We start from the raw sequence: 12,500 nt of genomic DNA on the forward strand, positions 1-12,500 counted from the left end.
TGTGTGTGTGTATGTGTGTGTGTGTGTGTGTGTGTGCGCGCGTGCGTGCGTGCGTGCGTGCGTGCGTGTACGCCTGTGTGTGTATGTGTGTCAGAGGTGGGTTGTTAACATGCAAATAAAGCAATTAAAATTCATGCAACACACTCCCAAACATACGAACAAACACACACACACACACTCTCACAGAGATATAAAGACGACGCGTCAGCAAACAGCTGAAATAGAAACACAACAGAAGCCAGACGAGCGTCTCCACTGATCACTGCTCAGAGTTACGGTCTTTCACACCTTCCTGTGATGAACCCACTAACCTGCTCACATATAATGCTGCATTCACATCTGTTTGATATATTGGGACAACAAATGGTTGAAGTTATCCTCTCGGATTATAACGTCTGGCATTTCACTCTCTATTTTCTAACTTTAAACTCTCTACATGCTGTGCATGCTCTTTGTATTGATGTAATGATAATGCTCTGGAGATTAATTTGATTTGCTCCTCTGTACCATATATCACATGTTAATTTGTGAAGCTTTAAATAGAAAAAGAATAGCCTTTAAATGATAATAGCGATATTTGCCTTTGTCATTTTTAAATTTCAAATACATTTGGTCAAAACCCAAAACTACCTCAATGACCCAAAACTACCTCAATGAGATCCAAAACTACCTCAATGACCCAAAACTACCTCAATGACCCAAAACTACCTCAATGACCCAAAACTACCTCAATGAGACCCAAAACTACCTCAATGACCCAAAACTACCTCAATGACCCAAAACTACCTCAATGACCCAAAACTACCTCAGCGCGATGAAAATGACGGTAACAGGTTGGATAAGAACTGTAAAGAGCAGCAAAACCATAGCAATAAATACTATAATGTTACAGAGAAGAAAATAACACAAAAGGATGCAAACAACCGTAAGAAGATGCAAAGCAATTAGAAAGAGACACAAAATGACCACAAAGAGACACAAAACAATTACAGAGAAACACACAATGACCATAAAGAGATCCTAAATCAGCCGTTCCCCGATCCAATGTGGAGCTCGTCCTCAGGGAATGTTGTGCAGCTCCATTAATTCACTTATTGTTTCTCTCTGTCTTTATTGTCTTCCAGAGCATCAAGGTGTCGTGGCAGCCGCCTCCACGTGGCGCCCAGAACGGCATCATCACCGCCTACAAGATCAAATACAGGAAGACTGGTCGCCGTGGAGACCAGGAGGCCATCGAACCAAACAACTTCTGGTACCTGTTCACAGGTAAGGCTCTGCGAGTTGATGTATTATTTTATTTTTGTATTACTTTATTTTGTATTAATTAGGATGTTGCGGTAATTTACTTCCCATTTTTATTTAAACATTTTAAAGGCTCTGTAACATCGTAAAAGTAACCAGTGTAGATTGTATGAAACATTACACAAACAGGAGGACATGATCCATTTGTTGGGCACCAGCTTTAGCTTTAGTACAGAAGAATCAAATATTATTGTTTTTTTTCTTCATACATTCCCAGTACTTGGATCAGTTCAGTCTTTTCATGGGATCTGTTGACTATAAGAAAATAAGAATATCACCAGACTTGTCCTTTAATATGTGCCCACATTTTCTCTTCCAAATTAATTTGTGAAGATGGACTGTTCTGTTCGGATCAAACTAGAAACAAAGCTGTAGATGAAATGTAAAAATCTGCTTCTGTGTACCCACACTTTGTTTTTTGTACAAATATAGACAAAGGGAAGATTCAAATCCTCACTATGTATGTGTGGTTTCAGTAGGTCTGTGTGTGGAAATGTGTGTGTGTGTGTGTGTGTGTGTGTGTGTGTGTGTGTGTTTGTTTGTGTGTGTGTGTGTGTGTGTGTGTATGTGTGTGTGTGTGTGTGTGTGTGTGTGTGTGTGTGTGTATGTGTGTGTGTGTGTGTGTGTGTGTGTGTGTGTTTATGTGTGTGTGTGTGTGTGTGTGTGTGTGTATGTGTGTGTGTGTGTTTATGTGCGTGCATTCAAACTGCCACCAGCTATTATTTCAATTTGAGGTTTGCAGGATTTGAATGAAAGTGATCTTTCTTTTCATTATTTTCCACTGATGGTTATCTTCATCTGTCTGTCTGCACCGCAATTCATTCCTCAGTGGCAGGTCAGTGTGTGTGTGTGTGTGTGGGGGGGGGGGGGTAGTACTCTGTTCTGCAAGCCTGTATGTCAGTATTAATCTCTCCATTTTACTCTCCAACAATGACAACAACTTGAATTAGAAAAGTGTTTTTATGTTGCTTCACTGAGGAAATGAAAAGAACTGTAGATAAAATGTGTATTAACACCATTTCATTTTAATCCTACATTGTTATATTATTATGTCAGCATTATGACGAGTATGTATTATGTATATTATGACAAAATTTGTCATCTCAGGGCAAGACCAACAAGTCTAGTCCCAGTTCAAACAAGTGAGTCTTAAGAAGTCACAAGTTCAGACAAGCAAGACTCAAGTCCAGTTCCAGGTCAAGACTAACATGTACCAAGCCAAGATAAGCAAGTGTCCAGTGTTATCACACAGCAACACCAACCGGTCTAGTCCCAGTACAAGAACAACAAGGCTGGTCCTTGGTCAGGACCAACAAATCCCATCCAGGGCAGGACCTAACTAACAAGACCCTGTCCCTGAATCAAAACTAAAAGTTCCAAGTCAGGAAAAGCAGGATTCAAGTTTAGTCCGAGGTCAAGAACCACAAGTCCAGTTTCAAGTCAAGACCAACAACTTCCAAGTCAAGAGAAGCAAGAGTGAAGTGTCGCCGTCAGTTCTCTACCCTGCTAGTAGTTAACATGTAAATAATGAAGGCAGCTTGATGTGAAGTGTAAAGATGTGCTGTCTCTCGCTGTGTCTCCAGGTCTAGAGAAGGGCAGTCAGTACAGTTTCCAGGTCGCAGCGATGACCGTCAACGGAACCGGTCCGGCCAGTGAGTGGTACACCGCTGAGACGCCCGAGAACGACCTGGACGGTACGTGTGTGTGTGTGTGTGTGTGTGTGTGTGTGTATTTGTGTACGGTTGTGGGGTCCTATTTGCTGAAGTACACCTGTGATGCGCCCACGTTTAAATATTTGAATCACTTGGATGAGATAAATTCGTCGGTATAATCCAGATATTTACATGCTCATTCTTGATTACTCAAAGTCTGAGAGGGGTAAAGGGCAGAGGGGAGGAGGGGGGGGGAGCGGTGGAGAAAGGCCAAAATAAGTATGAGAAGAAATCACTTTATTTAAACTCATCTTATTCATATTTATAATATAAACATAATAAATGTTTTATAAGATCTGCATAGACAAACTTTCTGTTTGTCACAGTTATGGTTGTAAAGCGCTGGCAGAGAAACGAAAGCTTCATGACGTAACAGTGTTTGTTCGTGAGTCCAACAGAAGAAATCTGTGCTTCAGTGTAAAAGCAGGAACTCGTCGTCCCTCTGCGTTCTCCTGAGTTATTAAATGAGACCAAACACCACCTGTTATTCAGCAGTGCTTAACGCTGTTTAACATTCAAATGAACTCAACAGTTTCAGGGGTTTGTCAACAACGATCACGCCTTCTGTGAGCACTCATTAGTGGAGGCTGCTTAAATGAATGAAAATATAGGGAAAGAAAAATATGAAATATATTTTTGCAAAAGTTATCATCTCTGGAAAATATTCTACATAAATGATGTATTATTTCATGTCTTTATATCTACTTGGAACTCCATTAAAGTTAGTTAAAAACCACGTACAATATATTTTGATAGCGACAGGACTTTGGTCACCTGATGGCTCCCAGTAGAATAATGATGCCGAGGCTGGAGCTCAGGACCAGGATGTTCTGGTCAGCAGGAAGATAAAAACAACAAACACATCCATGCTAACCGTGTTTCCGGGTCGGGAAGGAGGAAGACCCAAATCTCATTTCAATGGATTATCACTCAATAAAGTGATATGAAGTGTCTCCCCCCCGAGGACCCGAGAGCACGCTAATCTGATCTCATCTGATGCTGAGGAATAACAGGCAGTGTCAGGTCCTGTTAGGGCTTCATGCTCAGCTAACAGGGTTAGCCTGTGTTAGTCAGTACCTGCCTCTGTGGCCGCTAACGAGGTTAGCTTCAAAGCTGCTGGTCGTGGTGGAAGTCGGTGATGTGTCGTCATGACAACAGAAATACTGCGGTCCTAAGAACCACAAACATCATGTGGTTTCTTTCTTTGGTGTGACATTTCATTGTTCATTGTTTTTTGGTGTTTTGCAGAGAGTCAGGTTCCCGACCAGCCGAGCTCTCTGCACGTCAGGCCGCTCCCCAACAGCATCATCATGTCCTGGACTCCGCCCCTCAGCCCCAGCATCCTGGTCCGAGGGTACATCATCGGCTACGGAGTGGGGAGTCCCTACGCCGAGACGGTCAGGGTGGACAGCAAGCAGAGATACTACTCCATCGAAAACCTCGGTACGGATGTCTGAACGCAGAGTCCAGTGACAGGAGGGATATTCAACAGCTGCAACACCTCCTGACCAAAATATTTGATGTACAATCCAGCATCCGACATTCGATTCAATTCAAACGTTATTGTCACGTGTGCAGGAAACAGTCTGTCACGCAGACCAATGAAATTCTTATTCCACGAGTCGTCCGAGCAGCAACATACATAAACACACAATACATACAAGAACAAGACGTAACAAACACGACAGACAACGGGCAGGATGCAGAGATGTGCCATGTAAACATGAGACATATGTGCAAAGTCTGATGATGATTTGCAAATGATATAAAACCATATTTAATTGAAAATAGACCAAAGACAACGTATTAAATGTTGAAACTGACAAATTGTATTTTATGAAAAAAATGTGCTCATTTAGAATTTGCTGCCTGACCAGACCAGCGGGACATTTGTTTAATAAACTCCTGCAGAAATGTAATTTGTACTTCTGCTTCATCAAGAAGTCGGAGAGGAACTAAAGGCTTCATAATAATCAGTCAGTAGATACTAAAGTTCTCCTGTATTTTTATTCAAGGCCTTCAGAATGAAGAAATGAAGCACTTCAATCTTTTTCACTCCTCGTGGTGTTGAGTGGGAAACCTCCTTCTGAAGGTTGTGTTGTGTATTCTGGCCGCGGTACAAGAACCACCAGGATGAAATTGGTGGAGAAATCATAATCCTCTTATTTATCGCTGGCTCGAAGGAAGTTCCATTTTAACTTAACGGCTCCAAAAATATTCTCACTATGTGGCAGTTTTTAACGACACTCACGATAAACTCTGAGGTTGTTGAAAGCAGCAAAAGGACTTCAGTCAGGTCCTCTTCAGGAACAGTAAAGCTCCCGAGTACCAGTCAGGTTCAACTGGGTCGGGTCACACTTGTAGGCACAACCTCTACAACAGAGGGAAGATGTTCTTCAAACATTCGGTACTGGAGGGAGCACACGGCATGTGGGAGCAGAAGTTCTGTGACCCGGTTTTGACTGATGCCGGTCACCTGGCTGCCAATTTCAAATGTTCTGGATGTGCAACTGACGGAGCTGTTGGACACCTCCGATGCAACGTCGGTACACCAGCCGTCAGAGGCAGAAATACCTGCAGAGTTAGAAGTGAAAGATTAATCAGATAGTTTCCATCTCTGTCAAAACCTTTTTCTTCTCTGTTCTCTTATCAGCAGCTAAATAATTCATCATTCCATAAATTTCCATCTGCAGCGTGCTTATCAATACCTCCGACTTAATATGTTCATCCTTCATAAATGCAGCTGCTCCTGTCGACAAAATGCCAATATTGACACAGTGCTGCCCTCGTCCATTAATTCATTATGATGATGAAATCCCCATTTAATTACAATCAATAATGTAAAGGAATTTAATAAGAAAGCTGCTTGAGGTGGAAATCTAATTGTGAAAGGTTGAAAAAGAGGAAAACATCCTCCTCAGCGAGTGCAACAAGCAATTTGCATGCCAAAGAAGACAATAACAAATTGGGTGAATTTTTATACGCGGCTGAAAATTCCCATCTCGGATCTCATAATGGAGGAGTAATGAAAAAAAGGAAACCCGGCCGCTGTGTTGCGTGCACACATGGGAGCGAGCGCACATATGTACACGGCATTTATAATTCATAGCGATGATTAATTCATGCGGCGAGGCGTCTGGGGAGCGCAGCGGGCGTGTTTGCTTAACTGATGCGGCGGTTTGATGCTACATGAAGTGAACATGCAGCATCGTCGTATCGAGAGCGACGAGCCGCCGCGTGACAATCACTTCAGACGACTGCGGTCGCGTCTTTGTTTGTATCCTGTCGCCTCATATGACAACGTCACGTCAGGACCGAGGACAGGAAGTGTTGGAAATGTGAAGGAAGCCTCTTCCTCTGTGGAAAAAAGTTACAACAAAGTATATTAAACTGCCAAAGCTTCAGATTTAGCTCTCGACTCGTGTTCACGGAAACGCGTTCAACCGGTGCCCACGTATTTAAGGATGCTCCGTTTAAAGAAATGTGTCCTGCTGAAGCATGCACAGGACACAAGTGATCAGTTCGGTTTTAAAATGAGAAGGTTTGCTGTATGTCACGTAACAGGTGTCTCTCCGTCTCCTCAGAGCCGAGCTCGCACTACGTGATTTCCCTGAAGGCGTTCAATAACGCCGGAGAGGGAGTTCCTCTGTACGAGAGCGCCGTCACTCGATCTCTGACAGGTAGGATCACACACAACTTCATTATCTCAGCGTTTACACTTCACTAATGTCCTGCTGTGTGACATGTGGTTTGCTGCAGATGTAATAACATATCATGATATAACAACGTCAGTCCAGAACAGGATGTCAGTCTGCCACACTGAAAACAGAAGATGACGGTGTAGCAGTGTAATCAGCAGTGACAGGAACTCAGACCGGTGCTGAGGGAACCTTCATGTGAGCAGCGTTTCCACAGACTGAGTTCACAGCAGCAGCATTAGCAACACTCAACATATAATAATGCTAGTAGCAGCAGTTATATTAGCCGTCTTTCAACACTGAGTCGGTAGATCGTTTTGTCCTTTCTAAAGCTTTTCTCTGACCGGGGAAGTTTCTGAAAGCTTTAATGTATCTGACAAAAGAAAACAAATACTGATGTTCTTTCACCATCAGTTCTCTCGGTGTTGTTAGCTAAAGTCACTCCTTCTTATTAGTTTTCTGGAGGTCCATCTGAAAATAATCCCTCATTCATTAGAAAAGAAGATTCAAGAAGACCTGTTTTTGGGGGCGTGTCTGTTTGATTGACAGGCCTGTGGTGCAGTCAGGTTACAGCTATCGGTGGGCGGGACGTAGTATCGTCAGGTTTCCAATCAGATCGGTCAGATCCACCGCTGGCTCCTCCCCCAGCTCGTCCAAATATGGTCACTTCCTGCTCCAAACCGCTCCGAACTAGCAAAGATGGTGACGGACAGAATCTGAACTGGAGGATTGATAACGTGACATAACGTCACCGTTGGTTGCCGCTTGAGTTTTGTCGTAGCATTAATATTCTGGTAGCAATATTAAAGACAGAAGTAGTAGCAAGAGTAACAATGTGACTATTATCAGTAATAAATAACAAGATATCTGTACCAACATGTGTGCTCAACAGTTAATGAGCGTGTTTAATGAAAGTGGGAAAGTCCCAACTTCTGAGTGACTGAGGAGGAAACGATCCGAGGTCAAACAGCCTTCCTCTGTTAGCCTAGCCTACCTAGTATGCTAGCTGTGTTAAATGTTAAAAACAGCAATACATTTGTTGTGTTAATTGTTATGAATGCTAACCAAGTTGAAATAGAGCTTATTACGTCGGGGATGCGATGTTGCCTGTTTGTGAACACTCAACTCAGAAGTGTGAAGTTCCCAAAAACCTGAAACCTTCCCAGTTTTAGCAGTTTTAGCATCATCAGTCTGAGGAAGAGTTCTTGCTGTAAAAGCATCAGGATCTTCTTCAGTGGGAGCAGCAGTTACACTCAGCTGCTCTAAATGCTGCACGTGTTGCCAAATTGATGAATTTGTTTTCTTCATTTGCTCGTGTTTTGTCTATTTGCAGGTCTTTTCTTAAGTTGCAGTGCACTGGGCTCTCCGGGCCACCGTACTCTCAGGCCTGCAGCGACTATGTGGGAGTGTGTGTTTGTGAGAGAGACTCATTAGCTCTTCCTGCAATACGATGGCCTGTAGAAGTGAGATAAATGAAACACATCCAACTCAGCCAAGTTTCATCTTATGAATTAAACAGCCGGCCTTCTCTGCTCCGCCTGCAGCTGACATAAATCCGTTATTACGCTCATAAAAACGCCACATTTCTGAGGTTTTCAACCCTCGTGATGCGGTGATAGTCTCAGGAAAACCAGCAGCGGAGACAACTCGGCTCACCGCAGTTTCTTAACCTTTGTTGCACGATCGTTTTATAGTGAACCTTAAAACAAGATTTTGTTTAACTCAGGCTTGCTGTCTTTGATTGAGAATTCTTTAAGAGAGAAAGGGAGGGGCGATGAGGAGGACGAGCAGTAGAGGGGAGATGAAGGTCGGACGTGAGATCGAGATAAAAACGAGAAGGGGGCCAGAGGGAGACATTCGAGGAACTTTAATGTAAGCTCGCTGAAAGAGTAGAGAAGCAGAAAAAGAGGAATAAATGAAGGCAATGAGAGGAAAGAGATGAACGAGGAGGGCATGAAAATAAAGAGGAGGAGACGGAGAGGAAGGTGGGAGATGAAAAAAAAAAAGACAAAATATCTTGCGACGTAACTTTCTGTAGTCACAAAGCCTCGTAATGTACTGCAGACACAACAGAGAGAAACAGGCCGACATCAACACATCCACAGTCCTGCTGAAATCAACAGAAAAACAACAGATGTGCTTCTCTGCTTATAATGTTTGTGTAATTGCGGCATTGTTTTATAGTGGACAGTATCTTATCAATGTGCCAGCTGTTCTATCGGCACATCTGGAGCTCTGCAGACTTCTGTGAACGTATCTATGGAGATACAGAAACGTGGAGTTCTGTTGACATTTGTAAACACATCTGGAGTCAAGACATGATCAATTTTTAACACATCTGCTGTACTGTAAAGATACGTAAGTGTCTGGAATTCTCTAGAGATGCATAGACACATCTGGAGTTCTCTAGAAATACATGGACACATCTGGAGTTCTCTAGAAATACATGGACACATCTGGAGCTCTCTAGAAATACATGGACACATCTGGAGTTCTCTAGAAATACATGGACACATCTGGAGTTCTTTGTAGATACACATACACATATTTGGAGTTTTCTAGATATATGCAGACACATATGCTGTTTTCCACAGATACATAGACACATCTGGATATACTTAGGAACATTTTGAGGTTTCTTGAGATACTTAAACACATCTGGAGTTTTTTTTCTACAGATACTACTACTGATCTGGAGTTCTCTAAAGATACATAGACATATTTAGAGTTTTCTGTAGATGCGTAAACACATCTGGAGTTCAGTTGGGATGTGCAGTCTAACATGGAGTTGTAGTGTGACAGTCAGGAGTTGATAAGCTGAGACCCTGAGGGCTGAGACAGAAACGAAACCTATTACTGTTCTGACAAGGTCGTCAACAGAGGCACGTACACACACACACACACACACACACACACACACACACACACACACACACACACACACACACACACACACACACACACACACACACACACACACACACACACACACACACACACACACACACACTCCTAAACTCCTAAACTCCTAAACTCACACATACTGTCTGTCTTGTCAGCCTGCTGGAGGTTTTTTTCCGAGAGCTTTAAAAAGAGCTCGTTAACGCTGAGATCCTCGTTAATAAACTGCCTCGTCCTCGCCTCACCGCCTGCACACTGCAGAGGCAGAGCTGATCCTCAACCAGCCTCCACATCGCCATTTAATCAACGACTGGAGGACCGCAGAGAGACAGGGAGAGAGATGGGGGAGGGATACGAGTGACAGAGGAGGAGGGAGACAAAAGGGAGGAAAAGGGACGGAGTGCAAGTGTGGAGGAGTAAATACAGAGAAGAGAGGCGAGAGGGAGGAATTAAAGTTGGAGGAGGGAAGGAGGAAAGGACAGAGATGGAGGATGAAGAAAGGAAGAAATTAAGGAGGGTAAAAGAGAAGAGGAAAGAAGGAGTGCAGAAAAATGTTGCAAGGAGGGAGAAAAGTGAGCATATGGAAAAGCGATGGAGGGAGGAGAACATGGCGGAGGAGGCGTGTCCTGCGTCCTCATCAGTATTCTATCCTGACTGGAGCTTTAATGTGATGCTGGACGAGCAGTTTTAACCACGACACTGCCTGCAGCTCCACACACCTCCTTCTTCACACCTCCTTCTTCACACCTCCTTCATCACTCCTCCTTCTTCACTCCTCCTTCATCACTCCTCCTTCATCACACCTCCTTCTTCACTCCTCCTTCATCACACCTCCTTCTTCACTCCTCCTTCATCACACCTCCTTCATCACTCCTCCTTCTTCACTCCTCCTTCATCACACCTCCTTCTTCACTCCTCCTTCATCACACGTCCTTCATCACTCCTCCTTCTTCACTCCTCCTTCATCACACCTCCTTCTTCACTCCTCCTTCATCACTCCTCCTTCTTCACTCCTCCTTCATCACTCCTCCTTCATCACTCCTCCTTCTTCACTTCTCCTTCATCACTCCTCCTTCATCACTCCTCCTTCTTCACTCCTCCTTCATCACTCCTCCTTTTTCACTCCTCCTTCATCACTCCTCCTCTCATCACTCCTCCTTCATCACTCCTCCTTCTTCACTCCTCCTTCATCACTCCTCCTCTCATCACTCCTCCTTCATCACTCCTCCTCTCATCACTCCCTCTCTCTTTGTAGACCAGCAGCTGTACATCTCTCTTCTATAGAAGCACATTATCTATATATAGATAGGAGAGAGAAGCTGGAGAGATCTATATCTATATCTATATCTATATATCTATATCTATATATAGATCTAGATATAGATATATCTATATCTATAAATCTATATCTATATATAGATCTATATATAGATATATCTATATCTATATATCTATATAGATATATATATAGATATATCTATATCTATAAATCTATATCTATATATCTATATATAGATATATAGATATAGATATAGATATATTTGATGATAAGCAGACCAGCTCTGCTTATCATTAAAAGTCATGTTTTTCCTTGCAGATGTTACAAGGAAAACGTAAAAGAAAGGTGTTTTTGTAGGTTTGTCTATTGCCAGTTGAGGGCCAAGAACACGCTGACCTCACTGAAGAACTTGGCAGTCAGACAGGTTGTAAACAAACTATATTTAGATGTTATAAACTACTTCAGTTCTGAAGGTAATTCAAACAGTGACGCAGCTGTAATGTCTTTTTTGGAGGAATATTACTCAGTATTGGTGAGAAATGAGCATTTTACAATCCACTAATAAGGTGGTCCCAAAAACTCTTTGGACATTCAAGCCACACTTTAAAATGTGAGAATCTGGTAGCATGAGATCCAAAAAAATATCAGCACTTCTATTTAGAAATAAAATAATGGATCAACTTTCTCTTTTAGCTGTAGTGAACATTTCTTTATAGTTTCAGTCAGTTCCATTTCCAGGTCATCCATGTTTTCTCCACCTCATCGGTGCTGTTTGGGATTCAGGTCACTTATAGAAGGATTTAATATTCTGTCTTCAGATCGCCGTCCTCCTGATAGATGCTCTTCTGTTCGAACGTTTTATGTTCTTTGCTGTTTCATCTCAACTTTATACAATCAGATCAAGCTGCTGATTTTTATCAGTTTGATCCAAGCTTTCTTATTCTTTGAGCTCAGAAGTAGTTTTGAATGTACGCGTCTCCTCCCGTCGTTTGTTCATCCGTCCTCCATCGATTTTAAAACAATCTGCTGCTCGTCTTTCTTCTGTTCTCACAAATCGTCCATTTTGAAGTCTTTGACAACATGTCCACCGTGGAGGTCGGAGGGTTCAGTGTTGTGCTGATGTGACTGAGGAAGTGGCCGTCTCTGTGCAAACAAATGATGTTTGACATTTTCTCTGAGGTCATTTAAAGTGGACGTATCGAGTCAGTCATCCTGGAAACTCACCGAACTAACGGTATAATCACAGATGCAGTTCATCACAGTAACGATGGAAAGGATCGTCTACGGTTCACAATTTGAACTCAGTGCAGGTACTTTATTAGTTTAGAGTTTATCTAAAGGTATGAAATGACCTCATCAAACCTGCGGTAGCTCAACAGTTTAGCGGTCCACATGCTTTTTGATGCAACATAAAAACAAGATTCACACCACTGTGATAACTTGAGTGATTCATCCTCAAATAAAACATGTTTTAAGAAAGGTAAAACATTTTGACCAAAAAATACAAAACAACTTAAATTAATACAACACTACATTGACGCGTTAACAAGGTTAAAAACGTGACTTTCAGTGGAAGCGGTCTTTGAAAGTGTCAGACAACGACTGAAT

The 12,500-nt window shown here is 42.5% G+C and overlaps 1 protein-coding gene across 1 annotated transcript in view; it reads left to right on the forward strand.

Annotated features, from left to right (window-relative positions):
* The window catches only part of dcc (DCC netrin 1 receptor), a 328,455-nt gene that overhangs the window by 236,677 nt on the left and 79,278 nt on the right, over positions 1–12,500 (forward strand). Inside the window, 4 exon segments of the mRNA XM_069168937.1 lie at positions 1,125–1,266; positions 2,886–2,996; positions 4,263–4,457; positions 6,599–6,694. Coding sequence (XP_069025038.1) covers positions 1,125–1,266; positions 2,886–2,996; positions 4,263–4,457; positions 6,599–6,694 — 544 coding nt within the window.

The sequence above is a fragment of the Embiotoca jacksoni genome, unplaced genomic scaffold, assembly GCF_022577435.1.
Source record: "Embiotoca jacksoni isolate LCO1_2020_lvr unplaced genomic scaffold, fEmbJac1.0.p SCAF_42, whole genome shotgun sequence".
NCBI lineage: Eukaryota > Metazoa > Chordata > Actinopteri > Embiotocidae > Embiotoca > Embiotoca jacksoni.